The sequence below is a fragment of the Poromitra crassiceps genome (genome assembly GCF_964638095.1).
Source record: "Poromitra crassiceps genome assembly, chromosome: 3".
NCBI lineage: Eukaryota > Metazoa > Chordata > Actinopteri > Beryciformes > Melamphaidae > Poromitra > Poromitra crassiceps.
Window position 1 is genome coordinate 35551941 of NC_139625.1, and position 22361 is coordinate 35574301.

The following is a 22361-nucleotide window of genomic DNA, read 5'->3' on the forward strand; positions in this document are numbered from 1 at the left end:
AAAATGTGCTACACTACACGCATTGTGTCTTATTATCCCACAGACACTCAATTAAGTGCGCCCTTGGGACTAGATGCAGCGCACCAGCAGTGACGCGCTGTGGATCAGAGCGCCCCAGGCCCAGGTCCTCCCTCCTGCTTTTCACATGATCCATAAAGCCTTCAGAGAGGAGGGAGAGAGACGGGAAGAGGGGGAGAGAGGAATGTGGAGAGCAACAACTACAGAGATGGCTGAGCGTCGCCACGGTCCTATAATGCGTTTATTTTATCTTGTTATCTGGGTGGCGTTTATCCACGTTGCCAACGGAGTTCCCTGGACACAGCAAAAGGTAAATGAGGAGGATCCGCTCACATTGTCTCACTGTGTTAATTCTGCCAAGCTGTCATCTTTGTTTTTGTTTTCATAAAGCCGTTACCGATTGAAGCCGTTGTAAACTTCACCGATTTAGTATTTTATTCCCATGCTATTGTAGCCTACTTTTTGTTTTCTTCTCTTTTTATACAATTTTCATCGTGAATAGTTTAATTTAATAATTTAATAATTTGCTGTTAAGATGACATGTTTGATTTATAGGGAAAAGTAATTATAGGCACTGAACACCGGTAGCCTACTTTTGTTGTTGTTGTTGTTGTTGTTGTTGTTGTTGTTATTGTTGTTGTTGTTGATGATGATGATTATGACAATATTCGCCATTATGCATCAAACTGAATGGAACTCTAGAGCTCCCAATATCCTTTCCCGTTCATTGTATTCCCAGAATACTGTGTGCTGTTTCTCTGCATTGTTGTGTAATTCTAGGTGTGCTCTGCTTGGCTATCTCTTATCCATGTTCTCCATCCCCACTTCTGCTGCCTAGTTGCTATGGCAGCACAGCCACCACAATTGATCCTCCAACCAATTGCAGATCTTGATATTTATAGATCTTAAGTGGACCCCCAGTTAACCCTCTCTCTGCTCAGTGAGCCCCATCTCCAAGGAGGGCAATTCTTGACTCCATTGCGCCACATAATTATACCTTGTGTACTGTATCCCACCATGTAATTACAGGGCTGGGTCTGTGACAGCACATACTGTCAACTGGTTGTTTTGTAAGAGAATGCAGTTGTGACAAGTCTATGGTCGTGACATGAATTGAACAGAGTTAAGACATTTGCTCCTATCTACCTAAGCAATAGTGGGGAAACATCATACGAGGAAGAGAAAAGGCCTACTGTTCACTCCAATGCTGGCCACTCAGCGTGAAGCCCCACAGATCCCAGACATAGATTTAAGAACCCAGATGTATTTCACATTTCCACCACATGGCCAATTAAGAGCTGCAGTGATTACATACAGACCCACAGCAGCGGTCTGTGGAGAGAGGCGAGCCGGATACAACATACTGTGGAGAAATAGACCAAAACTATAATAGAGGAGTTTTGTTATAGAGTAAGCTCCACCTAATCTCATTGATATTCAAACTCCACCCATTCCTCCCCCTTGCTTTTTAAAATGGTTGTTTGCTGTGTGTTCTGGGAGTCTTTTGTGTAGAATTGTTGATTACCAGATGTCCCATGCGTGTTTCAGGTAAATCATAGATATTGAAGTAATAGTTGTGGTTAATTATTCAGCAGTAATATATTTCTTATGACAATACACACACAGGCTTTGTTGCTTGTGCTGTGACATTCACCATTACCTCTTTCACGCTTCGCTCAGGTTGTTACCAGGACAACCGAGCCTCTCCGTGTTCGCCCACATAGCTGAACTTTGAGACCAAATGTCGAGGATCAATATGTTTTCTTGTCCCCTTGATCATCAAACTGATCGTCGTTACAGCTTGAAAATGTTGAGAATCTGAGTCAAAATTGGTATTGTGATTGCTGACAGCAGGGCGACCCAACTCCTCCTCAATCAATACTATCATGTCTGTGGGAATCAGATTGTCTCAAACAGAGGGAGGGAGCATGATCACAAGCAGCCTTCACATTTCTGAGCTGCCTGCCAGCACCATATTCACTAGATTCTGGTATATCTGAAGTCATTCAATCACTGCCTATTCACACTGGCCTGTCGGATTGCCTCTTGTGTTAAATTAATGTCTCTCTCTGAAGGTGTCGGAGTGCACTTCAACTGGAGGCTCTGCTGTTAGGATCAGGCTCATCAAACTGCTCTCAGCTCATCTGATGCAGCATTTGATTTCTTTAGAATGAAAATTAAACATGATGAAACGAGTTCATGTTGCGTCACTTTGTGTGTTCCTCTTTATCTTCCAGGTAAAGATTAGTTTTCTGTGGAAATTGATGACACAGTATTATTGCGGCACCATGGATCTTGATTCCAATTGTTATCACTGTGTTACTCAACAGGGTTAGTATACTCCATGGCTTTTTGTAGACAGTAAGGCATTGAGTAGTTAATTGCAAATAATCCAGTGGTGGTGAATTTCTCTCAAAGCGTCCATATCAAACCGAAAAAGCAGATTTTCTTTGAATTGTTGTTGTTTGATCTACGGTTTTCCAGTAATATGAGGGAATGAAATGACTGTTGTGAAACATTCAGTGTCTCACCACAAAGCCAGTGGTTCATCCAGATCATCTGCTGTGTTCTTGGTCCACATTGTTTCTCAATTTGAATGTGTCATACAGAAGAGTTCCGCTTCTCTAAGTTGTACCGCATGGTAGACGCTGAAAGAGTAGTGTCAGTGTTTTACTCAACTATTCCATGTTCCATTCACTGGTTGAAATAGTGCAATGATGTAGATCACAGTGTGGGTGTCATAGTTTGAATGTGTCCATCTCCTACAACTGATTATAGAAGATAGACACTTGACTATCAATTGAACCTAATGTGTCTCTCATCCCTCTTGTATTGTTGTATCTTGTCTGTTTCTTCTGGTCATGTCCAGCTGCAGCACAGAGCCGTCACACTGAACACAGGTGAGATCCACAGTGCGCTGATACACACTGACCTGGATCAAATGTGGCAGAGGGACCTGAGGCCGCTGCTGGTCACCAGGTACCCAGGCTCTGCAGGCAGCCAGGCTGTACAGCAGGTTAGTGCTGCACCGCACCACCATTCATATCAAGGCTCTGTCTTTCAAGGCAAGAAACATGCCTAGAGTAAACGATATGTCCCCCACCAATGATGCAGCATCCCACGATCCCTAACACCTTCTGACAGCAATGTAAAATTACCTTTGTGCAGGAGACAAGCCTTAAGTGGGAGGAACTAATGGGTCTTGTAAGAAGCCCAGTTAATTGCTACAGAGCCACATGTTGTCCCTTGGCTTAGGCCAATCAGCATAATTTTGTGCATGGTCAATCTTAAAGGCAAAACTTCTCCCCTTTAATCAAAATTTAACCAGTAGTTTCCTAGATATTGCATGTGACCATTATAGACCGTACATGTGATGTGACTGATAAATAAATGCATACACTTGGGGACAGAGATAAAAAATAATAAAAATCAGAAAACCAGTAGAAGGTTTGTTGAAATCAGAACAAAATAGAGCGCACTAACACACCAGGGCAGCTGAACGTATGGCATCTTGGATCATGGTGATAATGGTGATATAGTCTGGGGCCAAAAGCGTAGCATCATGGTCTTCCAGTAGCAGATCCTGCGTATATGGCTTTGCATATCCGGCGGACGCGGACATTTTCTGTTCTCCAAAAATCAATTCTGCTCTGAAGACAGGGCGTCATGCGTCATAGTAATGCAAAGAAATGTGATGCGAGTTATCTATGTATTTATCTACTGTATGTAGCTACAACAATCTAATTAACTAACATCATATAAAACCATACAGGATGAGGTTCGGTGCGCTTCCACCCAAACAGCCCAGCAGGCTGGTCCGGTGGTCTCAGAAGAGGGCAATCTTTGAGGAGAGACTTCAGATAACTTGTCCAAAGTATGGCACTGGAGCACACAGCTCAAGTGTAGAATAAACTTTTATTGACTAACGTTAACTTTCAACACCAAGTGCGTCTTCATTAGAGTCACAGGCCACAAGTCTGGCAGGCTAAATATTCACCCTTATGATACATTAGTTTGTCCCTTTGTGTGTGTAATTCCTATATGGTAACACTTTACAATAACGTACACAAATAATGTAGTAGTTAGTAGTAAAATAATCATTAACTAATAGTTAGTTAATGAGTAGCGAATGAATAATTTGTCATTAGTCAATCACAAGTTAATCATAGTTAATGAGTAGGTAGTCATTAGTTAATGATTAGTATCTAAGTTCCTGAATAGAGTAGTTAATCATTACTTAATGATTACTAAATGTCAGCTCGTGAATATATTAGTTAATCATTAGTTAAGGTCACATTGTGAGTATAGTAGTTAATCATTAGTTCATGATTAGTTGTTAGTTCCTTAGTAGAGTAATTACTCATTAGTTAATGGTTAGTCAATGGTCAGTTTGTGAGTATATAGTTGTTAGTTACTCAATACTTAATTATTACCTGTCCATTAGTTACTCTTTTTGTGTACCCTATTGTAAAGTGGTGCATCATACTCAGTAGTTTATGAGTCCATAGCATGGCTCTGCCAAGTAATAGGTTGGTTAGCTCAGATGGTAGAGAACCAGACTTACAATTTAACAATCTTGGGGCTGAGGGTTCAAATCTCACCTGGAGTGAGTGTTTATTTGATAAGGATATCTTTCACTTTATATTATGGTACACAAAAGAGTAACAAATGGACAGGTAATGATTCAGTACTCATAAACTACTGAGTATGATGCACCACTTTACAATAGGGTACACAAAAAGACTAACTAATAGACAGGTAATGATTAAGTAATAATTCAGTATTCATAAACTACTGAGTATGATGCACCACTTTACAATAAGGTACACCAAAAGAGTAACTAATGGACAGGTAATAATTAAGTAATGAGTAACTAACAATTAACTATATACTCACAAACTGACCATTGACTAACCATTAACTAATGAGTAATTACTCTACTAAGGAACTAACAACTAATCATGAACTAATGATTAACTACTATACTCACAATGTGACCTTAACTAATGATTAACTAATATATTCACGATCTGACATTTATTAATCATTAACGAACGATTGACTACTCTACTCATGGAACTGACCGAATAATCAGTAACTAATGATTAACTACTATATTCACGAGCTGACATTTAGTAATCATTAAGTAATGATTAACTACTCTACTCAGGAACTTAGATACTAATCACAGTCATTAACTAATGACTACCTACTCATTAACTATGATTAACTAGTGATTGACTAATGATGGATTATACATTAACTACTCATTAACTAACTATTAGTTAATGATTAGTTAGTTACTAGTAACTACTACATTATTTGTGTACGTTATTGTAAAGTGTTACCTTCTATACTTACCCTTGTATTTGTCCGCAGCATATCAAAAGCACCCTGGGCTCCCTGGGCGCAGGCTGGAACGTGACAGAGGACAGTTTTGAGTCCCACACGCCCTACGGCCCCATGACCTTCACCAACCTGGTGGCCACCCTCGACCCCTCAGCCAAGCGCCGACTGGTCCTGGCCTGCCACTACGACTCCAAGTACTACCCCCCCCAATGGCACGGGAGGGAGTTCCAAGGTGCCACCGACTCTGCTGTCCCCTGTGCTATGATGCTAGAGCTGGCACGGGCCCTGGACGATGAGCTGAAAACTCAGAAGGTAAAGGCTTTAAAAGCTGCATGCAACTTTTTAAATAACATAAATAAATAAGCCCGTGTGTTCATGCCTAAATCCCCTGTTAATGCCAGAAATGGGCGTTTTCCTGATATTCAGTGCATTTGTGGGTATGGACAATTTGCTGTGGTAGCGTGTTGTATTGTGTTGTATGGGTGTGGCCAGTGGTCAGCTGGGTTGTGGCTGCTGAAGTGAGGCTACCCGCTATAGTCCAAGGAAGTCACAGCAACAACAACAATGGCTCAAAGCAGTAAGAAACAAAAGAACAGTGAAGCCGGACCTGCAGCAGATAAAACCCAATAAAAATCATGGCTTAACATCATAACTTGACCAAGTGAGGGGGAGGAGGGCAGGACTAACAATAAGCTTCCTACTAATTTACACAAAAAAACACTACATAATGTGTAATTTCTGCCTACACAAACGATGCTGATTGAATGAAGGAGCGCACTTAGCATTCATGTAGCTTGCTCCTCTGCCCCCTTTCCCTGTTCCACTGCTGAGCTCGGGGGGCTCTGGTGTGATGTGGCTGGGTGGACAGTGACAGGGCCTGAGGTAGAGACAGATCAGCCACAGGACATCTTTATCAGACTCAGCAGTCTATCACAAAGGTCACTCCGAGACTGGGAAACACACAGAATACAAATACAGTAGCTGCCTGCAACAGAGGAGGATGCATCATAGTCAATACCTGACAAATGACATAGAAGGAAGTACCTTGCCTTTTAAGCAACAGTTTGCCTGGCAAGAGAATGAAAGCACCTGAGAATGAAAGGACATAGAACAGGGGTTTTCAAAGTCTGAGACTGTGGGCCTCCCCCCAGACATGGCTTGGAATAAGGAGCCCCCCTCACTCAAATTCTGGATGCCTATGGGATAATGATTATGTTATTTGATCCCATAGACACTCAACAATTGAGCCAAGATAGCCTGATATTGCTGTTTGACATAATTCAGATTACACCAAATACATAAAAAGATCTGTCTGAAGGCATTTATTGTTTCTGACTCTGGGAAAGAGGGAAAAACTGTCAAATTCCCCTAAACTACTGTATCTCTGAACCATTTTATTTAACCAAATTACACACATTTAGGCTATTCTACGATATTTTCTTTGAATAACCAATGCAATATTTTTCACTTCCATTCACTGAGCCTCACCTGAAACAGCTTGGAGTCCCCCTGGGGAGGCTCGCCTCCCACTTTGAAAACCTCTGAAGTAGAATATGTCACAGAAATACAAACAACAAAACAACAGAATGTTTTCATGTCAATGTAATGCAAAAACCACTAGAGGGCAGCAAAAGACTGAGAATGAAAATGTGTGCTGCCCCTGTTTGAATGTATACAGAAGTGGTTCTCAAAGTGGGGTACGGCGACCCCCAGGAGTACTTGAGGGGGTTTCTGGGGGTCCCCAGCAAAAAGCGTAATCATTTATTTTCACTATAATTCCGTCAATAAGTAACACAATGACAGAATGTATGACTATCTTGGTCATGGGTTTCATACACTTTCTGTAATAAAACATCTGAAAGCAAAAATCTTATCAGATGAGGGACCCTGGGACAAAATCTTATCAAATGGGGGTCCGTGGTCTAATTTGTGTCAGTGTAGGGGTCCCACGTGTGAAAAGGTTTGAGAACCACTGGTATACCGTATGTGTGATGTCTGTCTTTCCATTTGACCCCCCCACCCCATCCCCCTAGAGCTCCAGTCCCGACCTGACCCTGCAGTTGCTCTTCTTTGACGGCGAGGAGGCTCTTTTCCAGTGGACCTCCACAGACTCCCTGTACGGCTCTCGTCACCTGGCCCAGAAGATGGAGGAGACCCCGCACCCTGCCGGGGCCACAGACACTAACCAGCTGCACGGCATCGTACGTCACGGTCCCACTCTGTCCCAACCGAGATGAGGCCGATCCATTTATCACAGTCAAGATGGTCCCTTTTGTTTGCTCACATCAATATTTAGTTCTCGCCCAGGCCAGAGGTCATGCACACACCTTTACCTTAGAGAGGAGAGGTGCTCACCCAGGCAAGAGGCCATGCACACACCTTTACCTTAGAGAGGAGAGGTGCTCACCCAGGCAAGAGGCTATGCACACACCTTTACCTTAGAGAGGGGAGGTGCTCACCCAGGCAAGAGGCCATGCACACACCTTTACCTTAGAGAGGGGAGGTGCTCACCCAGGCAAGAGGCCATGCACACAGCTTTATCTTAGAGAGGGGAGGTGCTCACCCAGGCAAGAGGCCATGCACACACCTTTACCTTAGAGAGGGGAGGTGCTCACCCAGGCAAGAGGCCATGCACACACCTTTACCTTAGAGAGGAGAGGTGCTCACCCAGGCAAGAGGCCATGCACACACCTTTACCTTAGAGAGGAGAGGTGCTCACCCAGGCAAGAGGCCATGCACACACCTTTACCTTAGAGAGGAGAGGTGCTCACCCAGGCAAGAGGCCATGCACACACCTTTACCTTAGAGAGGAGAGGTGCTCACCCAGGCAAGAGGCCATGCACGCACCTTTACCTTAGAGAGGAGAGGTGCTCACCCAGGCAAGAGGCCATGCACGCACCTTTACCTTAGAGAGGAGAGGTGCTCACCCAGGCAAGAGGCCATGCACACACCTTTACCTTAGAGAGGAGAGGTGCTCACCCAGGCAAGAGGCCATGCACGCACCTTTACCTTAGAGAGGAGAGGTGCTCACCCAGGCAAGAGGCCATGCACACACCTTTACCTTAGAGAGGAGAGGTGTTCACCCAGGCAAGAGGCCATGCACACACCTTAGAGAGGAGAGGTGCTCACCCAGGCAAGAGGCCATGCACACACCTTTACCTTAGAGAGGAGAGGTGCTCACCCAGGCAAGAGGCCATGCACACACCTTTATCTTAGAGAGGAGAGGTGCTCACCCAGGCAAGAGGCCATGCACACACCTTTACCTTAGAGAGGGGAGGTGCTCACCCAGGCAAGAGGCCATGCACACACCTTTACCTTAGAGAGGAGAGGTGCTCACCCAGGCAAGAGGCAATGCACACACCTTTACCTTAGAGAGGGGAGGTGCTCACCCAGGCAAGAGGCCATGCACACACCTTTACCTTAGAGAGGAGAGGTGCTCACCCAGGCAAGAGGCAATGCACACACCTTTACCTTAGAGAGGAGAGGTGCTCACCCAGGCAAGAGGCAATGCACACACCTTTACCTTAGAGAGGGGAGGTGCTCACCCAGGCAAGAGGCCATGCACACACCTTTACCTTAGAGAGGAGAGGTGCTCACCCAGGCAAGAGGCCATGCACACACCTTTACCTTAGAGAGGAGAGGTGCTCACCCAGGCAAGAGGCCATGCACACACCTTTACCTTAGAGAGGAGAGGTGCTCACCCAGGCAAGAGGCCATGCACGCACCTTTACCTTAGAGAGGAGAGGTGCTCACCCAGGCAAGAGGCCATGCACACACCTTTACCTTAGAGAGGGGAGGTGCTCACCCAGGCAAGAGGCCATGCACACACCTTTACCTTAGAGAGGGGAGGGGCAGGGGGCACGGTGGCGCAGTGGTAGCGCTGTCGCCTCACAGCTAGAAGGTCCTGGGTTCGATTCCCACCTGGGACGCTATGAGCGCTGAAGGAGTGCGTGCCCGTCCGCATGTCCTCTAGTGCCCACCGCCCGGGTGGGGTCGTCAAAGGGGCCTTTCTGTGTGGAGTTTGCATGTTCGCCCCGTGCCCCCTGGGGGTTTCCTTCATATAGTAACCCCACACCAAAACATGCAATATCCTGGTCGCTGAAGTGGTGCCTCCTCTGGTTGTTAGGGGCGTCTGTTCAGAGGGAGGGGAACTCGTTGGAACAGCGTGATCCTCCCATGTGCTATGTCCTACCGGTGAAGCTTCCCCTGTCAGGTGAAAAGAAGGGGCTGGCTACTGCCCATGTCTCGGAGGAAGCATGGAGCCAGTTTCGGCTCTCCCCAGATCGGCAGAGGGTGGAGCAGCAACCAGGATAAATAAATTAAAATTAGCACTAATGGGCGATAAAAATGGGATAAAAAAAAAAAAAGAGGGGAAGGGCAGTCTTTGAATTATTGGAATTTTGCATTGCACCCAATGTCTTATTTTTGAACGTGTCAAATCGCAAACCCACCCATTTCATCATTTGGGAGGCTTGAGTGGGTCGATATAATTCATTATACAGTCGTCTACAATAACACAATGTCACGTAAAATTGAGGTATATTTTTCGGTATCCGAGCTATGGAGAGATAGTGCGAGGGGGGTTTGAACAAACAGAGACATCCCTATCAGGACAGAGAGAGATAAAGCAGAGGGCAGGGTTTCGAAGAACTGTGTGTATGTGCGTGCGTGCCTGCGTGCGTCCGTGTGTGCGTGTGTGTGTGTTGTGCATACATGTAGGCCTCCTGGCAGACAGACATGTTGGGTGTCAGTGTCTCACAGAGCATGGGCTAATCCAGTCAGCACGTTTGCACCATGGAGCGCATCATGATGTCATCCCCACACCACAAAGCTCCATGGGAGTGGACTTCTTGTCAGGGAGTTATCTCCAGGATGTGCAGAGCTACTTTCTCATGAGACCACACTCAGATCTCTCTCTCACTCGCTTTCTCCTGCACGCCTCCTCCCATCCTTCCTTCCTCTCTCTCCCTCCCTCTCTCTCTCTGTCTCTCTCTCTCTCTGTCTCTCTCTCTCTCCCTCTCTCTCTCCAGGATCTGTTTGTGCTGTTGGACCTGATCGGGGCCCCTGCGCCTCGCTTCGGCAACCAGTTCCCCAGCACGTCCCGCTGGCTCACCAGGTTACAGAACATTGGTGAATGATCACAACACACACTTCCTTTGCTCACTTTTGTGGCTTGACTGGCTAAAAGTTTGTTTTACTACCGTTGTGTTGTGGGCACTATGTGAGTCTGGATTAAAGTGTTGTGGGTGCAGCCATGAGCAGCAACACATCAATCGCACATTTCTGAGACATTTGTCACGCCTATCCACCTTATTTCTAGCTGCCATGATGCCTGATGGGTGCTTCTTCCGCTTCCGGTGTAATAGACTGTTTTACAGTCTATGGTTTTAACTTGACAAAAAAAACGTCTATGAGGATTTTACAGCAGAGCCATTCTGCTCTACAGCCGTATCGTTCGGGTGCTGGGATGACGTAATGCATTGTGGGTAGTCGGCTACTGTGGCTAATGCTAGTGGCTAGCGTAATAGTTACTTTACATGGCAGTAAAACGCCACTGAATGACCAAATTGATTTAACTTTTAACCATTTCGAGTAACACTGTTTCCATATGGACCCCCAGCGTTGGTTAGTTGTTTATAACGTGACTATATTTATAACATTTATAACGTCCTCCAGTTTCCGGTTTATAATTCGGGTCTGCAGCCGAGTATAACAAAGGAAATGGCAAGCTGCAACAATAAGTCACGTTAAACCGGACCTTGTACCCACAATTATTTTTTACAGTGGGGCATTCAAAAATAAGGTGGATAGGCATTTATTATCACTGGAGGCCCATGTTAACCTGACGCTGCCAGATGGTTTGTTTTCACATAATCATCTGCAGGCACTTTCAAAAAATAGGCTTGGATGGATGAACCATCTGTCTATCACGTCTATCACGGGCTTGCTTCTTGCTGGCGACATCACACCAAAGCCCGCCTGTAGCTGCCTCAGGACACTGGTATTCAAACCAATAGATTGGAGCGTGACGAGATGGATTGGTCATGTGATCGTGATCTCATGATCTCGCGTGAATCCAGCGGCCTCGCAGGGTTAGGCCCATGTGGCATTCATGTGTGCTGGTGGTCAAATGAACAAAATCACATTTGTCACATTGTTGTATATTATGTCTTTGCAGAAGGGAGAAGTAATAGAGAAAACAGTTATGATTGCACTGCAGAGATTTGAGAGTCGATAGTTTTTCTTGCCAACCTTTTTCATCAGCTGCTAATAGAATGTGACTCACACACTTTTTTTTGCTCTTTTTCCTCCTATTTATTCCCTCAGAGCGTCGTCTGCACACCATGGAGCAGCTGGTGGATCATCCCAACGAAATTCAGTATTTCTGGCCCAATCTACCTGTTGGCCACGTGCAGGACGACCACGTGCCATTCCTTAACAGAGGTCAATAAACAAACACAACTACCGCCAACATAATTACCTGACCATGCTGTGTGTAGTGTTGCGTCATCCTCTCCCTCTGCCTCCCCGTCAGGTGTGCGTGTGCTCCACCTCATCCCCACCCCCTTCCCATCCGTGTGGCACACGTTCGACGACAACGAGCAGAACCTGGATCGCTCCACCATCCAGAACCTCAACAAGATCTTGCAGGTCTTCGTTCTGGAGTACCTCAACGCCAGGCCCGCGGATCCTTCAAACCCACAGAATGCCCCCTGAAAGCCCTTCAGTGTGCCCATCCAACGACTTCCCAGCTTGGGTTGGGACCTTGGGACTCAAGTTTGCACATGACATGGTTCTTCATAGTGGGGGGGAGGGGCATTTCACATATTTCAGAATAGTAAAAATAACAAAATGAAATTAAATGAAATTACATGAAATTACATGAAATTACTTGAAATTACATGAAATTAAATTAAATTAAATTAAATTAAATTAAATTAAATTAAATTAAATTAAATTAAATTAAATTAAATTAAATTAAATTAAATTAAATTAAACATGCTTGTACATGTAGAATGTAGATGATAGTTTAAAAATATATATTTTAGATGCTAGAAATAAATGGTCTCCCCATGTACTGTACAAAGTACATTCCGAATTGCAATATATTTTCAACAAATATCTTACATCAAAGTATTTTTTTATATGTGAAATGTATCGCCCCCCTCCCCGCCCTGTAAGCATCCATAGGACATTGCTTCATCTTTCCCTCAGGCCCTTGGTCCCCAGCAACAAGCCCAGCACAGAGGCTCCTCTGTGTGTCTCCTGCCACACTGCTCTCTTTATGCCAGCATAGCCCCCTTTCTCACACCGTCCGCCACCACACATCTTGGTGCCAATGCTAATGTCTAGGATCTGCTAACGTTCCAGGTGACTGTATCTGCTTCATGGTTTTTGTGTTCATTAATTTTGCACTGTCCCGTCCAAATAAACTAATAAACTAAACTAAACTAAACGTCTAGGATCTGCTAATGTCTAGGATCTGCTCAAGGAAGAGCTGCCGATTCATCAAAATGATCAATCATCATTACTGCTCGCCTCCCCTCCTTTCTCTTTCCCAGACAATATCATTGAAATACATCCCATGCATCCCTACAGTCCGTGGTTGGTGGTCATTTCAATATTAATTGCTTTGAGAACAGCTGGAGCCTGAAGAGAGTGGCTGATGGTGTTGCGTTAATGTTTAGAATGAAAGGTCTATATGTTGTCAATAAGGCCACACCCACATGGATGATAGAAAGAAAACATGTAGCACACAGGACATGGAGATCCACATCAGATGCTGTTCCACTGTGTCTATGAATTAGGGCGGGTTCCCGATTCGATCCGATTCCAATACACAAGGTCCCGATTCGATCCGATTCCATATCGCTATTTCAGTTACAATACCAAATGTGTTTAGATATGAAAGAGATTCTCAAAGAACAAATGCTGTAAATTGTACAAGGAACCCTCTAACCTGGTGCATTATTAAAAATTATTAATGTTTACAGATGTTTACGAGATTTTGTTGCGCTAAGAACCAAAGCACGCAAGTCTAACAGGGTTAAGCTTCAAGCATCTACGGGAAAAGGCATAATATTAAAAAGATCGATATTGGGATTTATAAATGTATATCAGTTCCACTCCCTTCAAATGAATATCAATTCGATATCGATATACCGGTATCTTTTCTTTCTTTCTTTTTTAACCCAGCCCTAATCTGAATGTAGCTAGCCACAGGGTCTATCTGACATTTGCTCTCCTGGTGTAAATCTGTTCAGTGTTTATAGAGCAAACCTGTTGAGACCAGGAAGCGCCTTTATTTGTATTATCACAACATCTTCAATCCCTCATATCCTGTCAGGTTAGCTGGTGAAGTGGATAGCTTCCTGTGCTGAAGTTTCATGTCCCCGCGTTTGTTTATATGACATTATTAGTCCGATCTTGATGTAGGTTATAGAGAATAATATACAATGCCAAAACTGGACTTCCTGTATTTTGAGTCTGAAATAAATGTTGGTTCAGAATACAAGGCGGGTCATGCAGACTTTTGCTTATCTTAACAGGGCCTTGTTTTTCTTTGGTCACTACTGGGAGTATTTTGGCAGCAGGGGTTAGAGAGGTTGATGCTGCTCTGATGCTTGTCCATTGTAATTAACTAGTTGACCCATGCTGTAGGAAGTATGAACCTTTTCTCAAACCGTAAGAAAGGTCAACTCAGTTGTTAGCCAGAGTAAAACGTGGGCATTTTATGTGTCTGTTGCAAACCCGGGTTATGTACAATCTCAAAGTAAATTTGAAACAAAGCTGGCTAATTTGAAAACCTTGCCACCTTTCCTATACGTTAAACACAAATAAAACAACTTTAACAACTTTGGTTATGTTTAGCCAAGTAAAACAACTTGGTTAAGGTTATTTAGGATTATGGTTTGGGTTAGGTTTAAATAACAAGAATGTTGAACACGCCAACGACGCAAACACGGCTCTACGGTGTGAAAGGTAAGTGTTTAGCAATAGCAGACTCTAGGGCCATGTTCAGACTAGGAGGCCAAATCTGATTTGTGAACTTTAGTGACCTATTAATTACTTTATCCAGATTGGTTTTATGAGTCTGGATGCTCCAAGTCTGATTTGTGTCACTTGTCCCAAACCACATATGGAGGTAGTTTCCAATCTGCTTCAAATGTGCTTTTGACCGATGTGACTTGAGTGCGGACGCGCAGATCCACCAAATCTGATTTGAACGTCACTCGCAACTCGTCATCAAATGCTTCTGCGCAGGAAAACCACGTCACCAACGTACGTAGTTACCATAGCAGCCAACCCATGCAGATAGGCTGTTTAGGTCTGGACACACAGATCCGACTTGGAAATCAGATTTGTGGCAGTGTGGACACACTCCCAAATCAGATTTGGGAAACCAATCAAGATAATGATGATTGATGACTTTATCAGCAAATCGGATTTGCCTGTAATGTGAACATGGCCTAAAGACGTTGATATACACGTATCTAGAAAGTAGATATGCGATGTATTTTTGGTTCAGAAATGATACATTCTACATATCTGTGGATTGCAGAAACATATCATGCAGACTAGGGATGGACCGATATAGACGGTTTTAACTTGACAACAAAAACATTCTAAATTGAACCCCCGCTCACTTCCTGTTGCAGTGTTTGCTATGGACCATATGGACATAAAAGAAAAAAAAACATTCAAGTGCAGGACTGACCATTCCGTGAAAACCGTCTATACAGCTGAGCAGCGAAAAAACAAAAGTAACGATGTCGAGTGAATATTTCTGCAGTTTGCCGAATGCTGAGAAAAAGGAAGTGCTGTGGGGTTGCACTCTGGTGAAAACCGTCTATAGAGCACCGGAGGAATGAGTCCGGAAGTAGGATGTTGGATCCTCAGGGGAAAAGGCTATGGGGTTTTAGAATGGGGAATTTGGTTAAATGCATGAAATACGGTCTGTGGTTAACAAAAGTTTATGGGAGTGGTCATTTGTGTTCAGCAGGATAATCTTCACAAACGTGGACCACTTTTATGAAACGTACCCCATAGCCTTTTCTCCTGATGATCAAACATGGTGGCGATTTCTGATTAAGCCTACAAAAACACGTCATCCCTGTGGTACTCTATATCGGCCGTATATCGTATTGGACAATATTGGCCTTGTTGACTGCAATCGCCCATTGGCAAAAAGAAATGCCGTTCACTGATTGCAGTGGCCGATATCAGTTGGGTCACATAATGTGTTCTTTGTTTGATTCATAATTATATTCCAATATGATTGAATTTGTGCTCATTCGAAGATACTGTAGTATGATGAAGGGCTCAAAAGACTTTAAAACAGGTCAGTTTTGTTACCATGAAGATTTCTTTGTTTCCCTGTCAAAGAAAAGGCATACAAGAACATACCACTATCAGCCAAATTATTATTTTAAACATTGTTATCGGCCCAGAATTTTGCAAGCAGTGTCTCCCTAATGCCAACGTTTTATTCTGGCGGCCATGCAGGCTGGTCCTCCCCAGCCCTGCCCGTGGTTCTCAGGTCTGCTGACAGCAAACCAACCCCCCCCCCCCCCAGCTCCCCTCCCCTCCTCATCCCTGATATGAAGCTGTGTGAGGCCCTCTCTGCCCGAGCCAACCAAACTCCACCCCCCCCCCCCCCCCCCCCCCCCCACACACACACACACACACACACACACACACACACCACCTCACCTCAACAACAATCCCATGATTCACTAATCCCATCAGGCAGGACCTCCCCTGAATTCCATGCTGCCCAAATCCCCTGCCATTCACCCCACACCCCTGGGCCCTGCCATTCACCCCACACCCCTGGGCCCTGCCATTCACCCCACACCCCTGGGCCCTGCCATTCACCCCACACCCCTGGGCACTCCCACTGGCTCCGACTCCCCCGTTGCCTGCAGTGCACACAGACATGTTTGGGCTGCCTGGAAACAACACACACCAACAACACATATCTTTCACACAGGAGATTAAAACTATAACTGTTTTAGGGAGCATTAGTCAGCTCCACATATCTATCTGTGATGTGATGTGTTGTCAGCATTATCGTCTCCTGAGAAACATGTATTCACTGGAATGCACTTGAAAAGCATTTTTCTCTGCAGACTTCAAAATAAACAACAGCATACTGCAGTGCTTTAGAGCAGGGGTTTTCAAAGTCTGAGACTGTGGGCCTCCCCTCAGACGAATCTTGGGGACAAAGTAAGTAGTCCTTCTGTTCTTTGGTGTTTATCTATAAATTATATGTGCATCTACCCAGTAATTAATCTATATACTTACTGTTTTCTGCCTCGAGCACATTGCAAGTTAACCTGACATACTTTGGCTGTACTTGTCTTTCTGATTGCTTGCGCTATTTTTCATCACTGTCCAGGTGACTAGACAATAATGATCATTTGGCCTTTTTGGATACTACAAATCTTATTGCGTATGCACCTAATCCTTTTTTTCATTATACTTTTGTCTTCCTTGAGACTAATTGAAATTGCAGTAGTTGGACATCTTCGGTATTTGATTTAGTTCCCCTTTTCAGTAATCACTGAATGTACCTAAACTATATCACTTTTTGTTATATTGTACTTTTTTGTTCACATCTTTGATGATATGCTTGTATGTAACCTTTAACCCAGGCTCTTTGGCACCATATTTTGGCCCCAAGGCCTCATGTGCTGTGTGGAGTATCACAACAGCTGATATATATTCCAGACTGATTATGTGTTAACCAGACCCTGATGAAGACCTAGCAGGTTGATACACGTTGGTCTGTCTAATTGCCTATGCTCGATTAAAATATATATTTCTACTTGAAGACGGAGTGCCTTAGTTTTATTCCATGGTAGTCTGCATCAAAACCTGGGCACTGACATCAAGCAAGACCTCCTGGATTCTGTTTGTCGGATCAATTATGTTATTTGATCCCATAGACACTCAACAATTGAGCCAAGATAGCCTGATATTGCTGTTTTATTTCAGACTAAAAGGTCTGTCTGAAGGCATTTACTTGTTTGTGACTCTGGAAAATTGGGGAAAGAACTGTACAATTCCCCCAAACGGCTGTATCTCTGAACTATCCCTTTAACCAAATCACACACATGCAGTGTCCCGCTGGCTCACCTGGTAGAGCACGTATCACTAAGGCTTAGTCCTTCACGTGGCCGACCAAGGTACCAATCCAACCTGTGTTCCTTGCCGCATGTCATCCTCTCTCCCCCCACCATTCTTGTCAATCTACTGTCCTATCCAATAAAGGCAAAAATACCCAAAAAATAGTCTTAATTAAACACACACACACACACACACACACACACACACACACACACACACACACACACACACACACACACACACACACACACACACACACACACACACACACACACACACACACACACACACACACATTTAGGCTATTCTATGTGATCTCATGTTGATAACTAATGTAATATTTTTGCACTTCCATTCACTGAGCCTCACCTAAAACTGTTTGGAGCCCCCCTGGCGAAGCGAAGCCTGTCTCCCACTATGAAACCCTTGCTTTAGAGCTATAGGCTTCATAGGCTTCATTTCTTCAATTTATAGTGCTCATCATCATCATCCAAAGGACTTTCTTTCTTTCTTTCTTTCTTTCTTTCTTTCTTTCTTTCTTTCTTTCTTTCTTTCTTTCTTTCTTTCTTTCTTTCTTTCTCTTCAACATGATGCACAAAGTGAACAGGTGTCAGGTTGTTTCTACAGGTATTCTATAAAACTGTCCCAGTCACCAAAGGCACTCTGCACAGAGAAAGTAGAAGAAATATCAGGTTTTAACCAACTTTGAATGCACTTGAATCTAAAGACAGGGCTCTGCACACATCCATGCCTTTGTTCAGCGCAGCATGTTCAAACAAAGCAGAAAGGCCAAAGCAGTAGATTGTAGTGCTCTGCTGTATTGTGGCTTCCACTATTTGATTGCCTGACAGCAAATTGATGCGTGCTCAGGTTTAATAAGAGCCCAGCTTTAATCTGCAGATGATTACAGTGCAGAGACACAGCTTCCAGCTGTTCAGCGCTGGAGCCAAGGGACAGGACGGGACTCTCCCAGGCAAGGTGTGTTTCAGACTGGAAGACAATGAGTCAGCTCACTTTAGCTGCTTTTAACTGCTTTTACCCGTTTATACAGTAACAAGCAGAGTGCCAACTCACTGCCTGCCACACAGTAAATATGTTTACTCTCCTCATATATGTAAAGACAAACCTCCACCATACTCTTCTGCAGGGTGGATGTCTTATGGTCAGCCTGAAGGGAAGTGCATCACTTGTATCACTGCAGCACCAAGGAGAGATGAGTTTTGATCAAATGTGTACTACTGTGTACTGAATCTGATTATGGTCATACATCACATAAGTATGTCAACTTGTGTCTTTAGCTTGACCACCATGCCTTTTTGTTTACGAGTTGTGAAAGTGCTTCATAAGCACAAGAAAGGAACATAAGTCAAAACACGAAAATCACCCAAATTGTACTTAAAATGTTTTCACATGACAACAGCACTCATCCCCTTTTTATTCATGCTACCAATTAAAAAAATAACAATAACAATAGTGTCTTTCACATTGTAAACTGGGTTCCTCAGGTATACCACTGTAGGCGTAGATGGATCCTGCATTGTCATATGAGGAGCCATCAGACTCCTAATTACAATAGGATTCAAAATAAATGAATGAGATTATAAACAATGTGAAACATTGTTACTGTGTGTGTGGGGGGGGGGGGGGGGGGGGGGGAGTGTATATAATGATGTAAAGTACCAACAGAGGGCACTGGTGAGTCACATTATACAGATGCTGATTGAGTGGCCCTCTGTTTGAATTTATCTGACTTTAGACTATACAAATATGACAATAAAAAAATACCCCGAGTGTCCACTTGTGTAAAAGAAGCACAACGAACGACCATTTATGACAAATTCTAGGAGAATACCATACTAACATCACAACAAAACTATAAAATATACACAATCCTGTAGTGTAGGCTATATCATAGTGATAACAATAGCTGATAAAAAAAGGCACTACCTCTATAAACTGTGATGCACAGACACATGGGAATCAGGTACATTACAGTGTTTTTTTAAGGTCTCAGCATTATAAAAATTACAAAATGAGTCAGAGGAGCTAAACAAACCCAATCAACCAAATCAATCAATCAACCAATCAATCGATCGATCGATCGATCAATCAATCAATCAATCAATCAATCAATCAATCAATCAATCAATCAATCAATCAAAATGAGTCAAAACAAGTCATACTAATCATATCCAACATATATGCACAAAGAGTGATTTGTAGGCTTATGCAACCTCGTATTTGAGGGGGTGGCTTATAAACATTGTGTTTTTTTATGCAGCAACAATGAAAGGTGGATTGATGAGCACAGTGTCCCATTAAGCATGTGTTCAGTAGGCTATGATGACTGCTGCTGCTACACACTTTGCTCCAGTCTCCAGTCTCCACTCTCCACATGCCTCAAGTTTCGCGGTGGAGAACAGTAGAAACTACACATGCTGCCTTCAGGTACTGCTCAGTCGTAAACCTCCTGCCTCCAACTTCCGAAGTTGTGAATACTTGTAGCGCATCACAGGCTGTAAAATTGCCTTCGGTCAGATAGACATAATAACAAAATCACCCTCTAAGAAAAACATGGATGGAATTGTCTCTTTAAATAATAATAAAAATAAAAATAAACATTAAATGAAATATGGGTTCAATCAGTTGTTGCCGAAGCATTGATGATGAAAATTCCCTCTGCACTTTTCCAATTGAATTTCCGGCTGCACGTGAAGGCAGCACTGATCCCGGTCTGTGCTGTGGGGGATTTCAGTCTCTTGCCTCCAGTCATGAAAGTCGCTCAGTGGAGTCAGTGAACACAACACGGACACGGACAACAGCGAGCTACCCTGAGAATGTGACAGCAACGTGCATTTTAATACCTCAAACAGACGGCTTTGGTGCTATATCGTCTCTGATATCGTTAAACATGCAAGCCATGGAGCCAATAACCAAGTGGACGCCAAAACAAGTTGTCGAGTGGATGAAAGGTAAGTCTGGAGCACTTTGAGTAGGCTAGTTCACACTTTTTGATAGAAAGAGTGAGTTAGTTAATAATAAGAACATTAGTCTAGTCTCTCACACTCGTCCCATTCAACTCTCACTCACACGCATCTCTAGTTATCTCTGTAGTTTCGTAGAAACTGCTCCTGTGTGACAACATACCTCGCCTGACGCGTATGACAACAATGGGATTGCATTTTCTCTGTAGCAAGTTGTGCTATTCCAGTCAACTGTGTTAGCTTTACTCGATACATTGTTTCACATTGCATCATTCGGTGCATACCAATTTGTTACGTTTTTGTTTTTTGTTTTTGTTTTTGTTTTTGTTTTTTGTTTTTGCTGTATTGTCTTTTGTGTGACAAGTGTTGACCGACTTCGATTCAGCAGTCAGCAGAGTAGATAATTTATTCAGTGCCAAACTTTTCCATGTCAGGACTGGAGTCAGGACCCCCCAGGCTATAACTCTTTAAACCACCGACTTTTCCCCAGGGTCCCAGAACATTATTGTTTTTGTCTATAGGTGGGGAGATAACAGTGGGAGAGAGGGAACATTTGAACATTATACAGTAATTATTACTCTCTCTGATTGTGTTACATTCATATGAATGGAATACCAGTGATATAACACTTATTTTCCTGCCGATCCCAATTTTGTCAGTCACCACTGCCCTAATGTAGCAACTCATCATACCAATGCTTATTGAGAAATTCATCATACCAATGCTTATTGAGAAATTCAATCATCTCATAACTACTTTTTAATGGCACTTTACTATTACAACTTTGTTTAGTGTATTTTTAAGGTCTGAAAATACATTAAAAATACTTGTTTCAGAAATCCTAACTGAAATGCCGGTTATGGGTATGTATGACATCGGTAAGTAACTATTCCTCTTTGAACCTGAAATCAGTCATAGCTTAGGTATGTGTAGTGAGGGGCACCAAATGGTATGCGAGGTATGGACGGAAATGCAGTCACCCTCCACCTTCCATTTCAACAACACACGTCACATGCCCCTGGTATCATTCAAAATGCCTAGAGAGAGAAGTGTCAGTTTTTATACAGCAAATGGAGTAATGGACAATTCAAAACATCCCAAAACAAGGCATGCCTGATCTTTCAGGAAAAAAAGCTATTTCATCATTATTTTGAAACTGTAAAGTCTTGTAGTCCAGTAACTGCTGAACGAGCCTGCCTATGCCTGCAGGTCGTCTAAAGGGGGATTGTGGAGGGGTTAGCCTCTGTGTGTCCAGTGAAAAGACCCTGGCTGGGACATGCATGCATGGAGGATTAGTTGTCTACACTGGCCCCCTTCGCTGTCAGTCTTCTGAAATTCTGACTCAGCAGTTCTCCACTGAGGGGTCTTAACCACGGGCTTTGCACAGACCCCCGCGAACATGGCCGACCACGGCAGCAATGAACAAAGTGGAATGACAACAGCCCATTCATTCATGCGAACGTGCCGTGGTAAACCCAAAAAAGCATGAAGGATCTGCACTCTCGCTTGCCTGAGGCTGTTTTCCTCAGTGGGAGAGGGAGTGATTTTGTGTATTGGTGCAGTTGATAATCACTTGTATTGTTTGAGGAGATCAAGCAGTAGTTTGTGGATGTGTATTGCCAGTGAAAGGGCTTTGGGTTCTTTCAGTTGAAATATGGTTGTTTTTCTTGTTGGCATTGCGGATGCCCTGCAGCACCTTTGCTTCACGCTAAGCTCAGATCTTCCAGCTGGACCTACGGTGTCATGTGGCTGTGTGCCATATGTCATGTGGGACCAGTTACCCTGGGGAAATTAAATTAATTAACTTTTCTAATGGTGTTGGTGGTATAGATGACTTGCCAAGACGTTTTTTTTCACAGACAAATGAAGGGTCACACT

At 43.6% G+C, this 22361-nt stretch overlaps 1 protein-coding gene across 1 annotated transcript; it reads left to right on the top strand.

Moving 5' to 3' along the window:
- Positions 1-176: 176 nt before the first annotated feature.
- qpct (glutaminyl-peptide cyclotransferase) lies at positions 177-12595 on the top strand. Its single transcript, XM_083632864.1, has 7 exons — positions 177-328; positions 2888-3034; positions 5398-5679; positions 7401-7568; positions 10398-10497; positions 11695-11811; positions 11903-12595. The coding sequence occupies exons 1-7, from the start codon at positions 203-205 to the stop codon at positions 12082-12084; spliced, it is 1122 nt and encodes a 373-aa protein (XP_083488990.1). The 5' UTR covers positions 177-202; the 3' UTR covers positions 12085-12595.
- Positions 12596-22361: the final 9766 nt, after the last annotated feature.

Excerpts from the sequence above, each read along its gene's own strand:
- qpct (XM_083632864.1), top strand. The coding sequence starts at position 203 with ATGTGGAGAGCAACAACTACAGAGATGGCTGAGCGTCGCCACGGTCCT. Across the intron at positions 329-2,887 it reads TTCCCTGGACACAGCAAAAG|CTGCAGCACAGAGCCGTCAC; the intron begins GTAAATGAGGAG and ends GGTCATGTCCAG. Across the intron at positions 11,812-11,902 it reads CGTGCCATTCCTTAACAGAG|GTGTGCGTGTGCTCCACCTC; the intron begins GTCAATAAACAA and ends CCTCCCCGTCAG.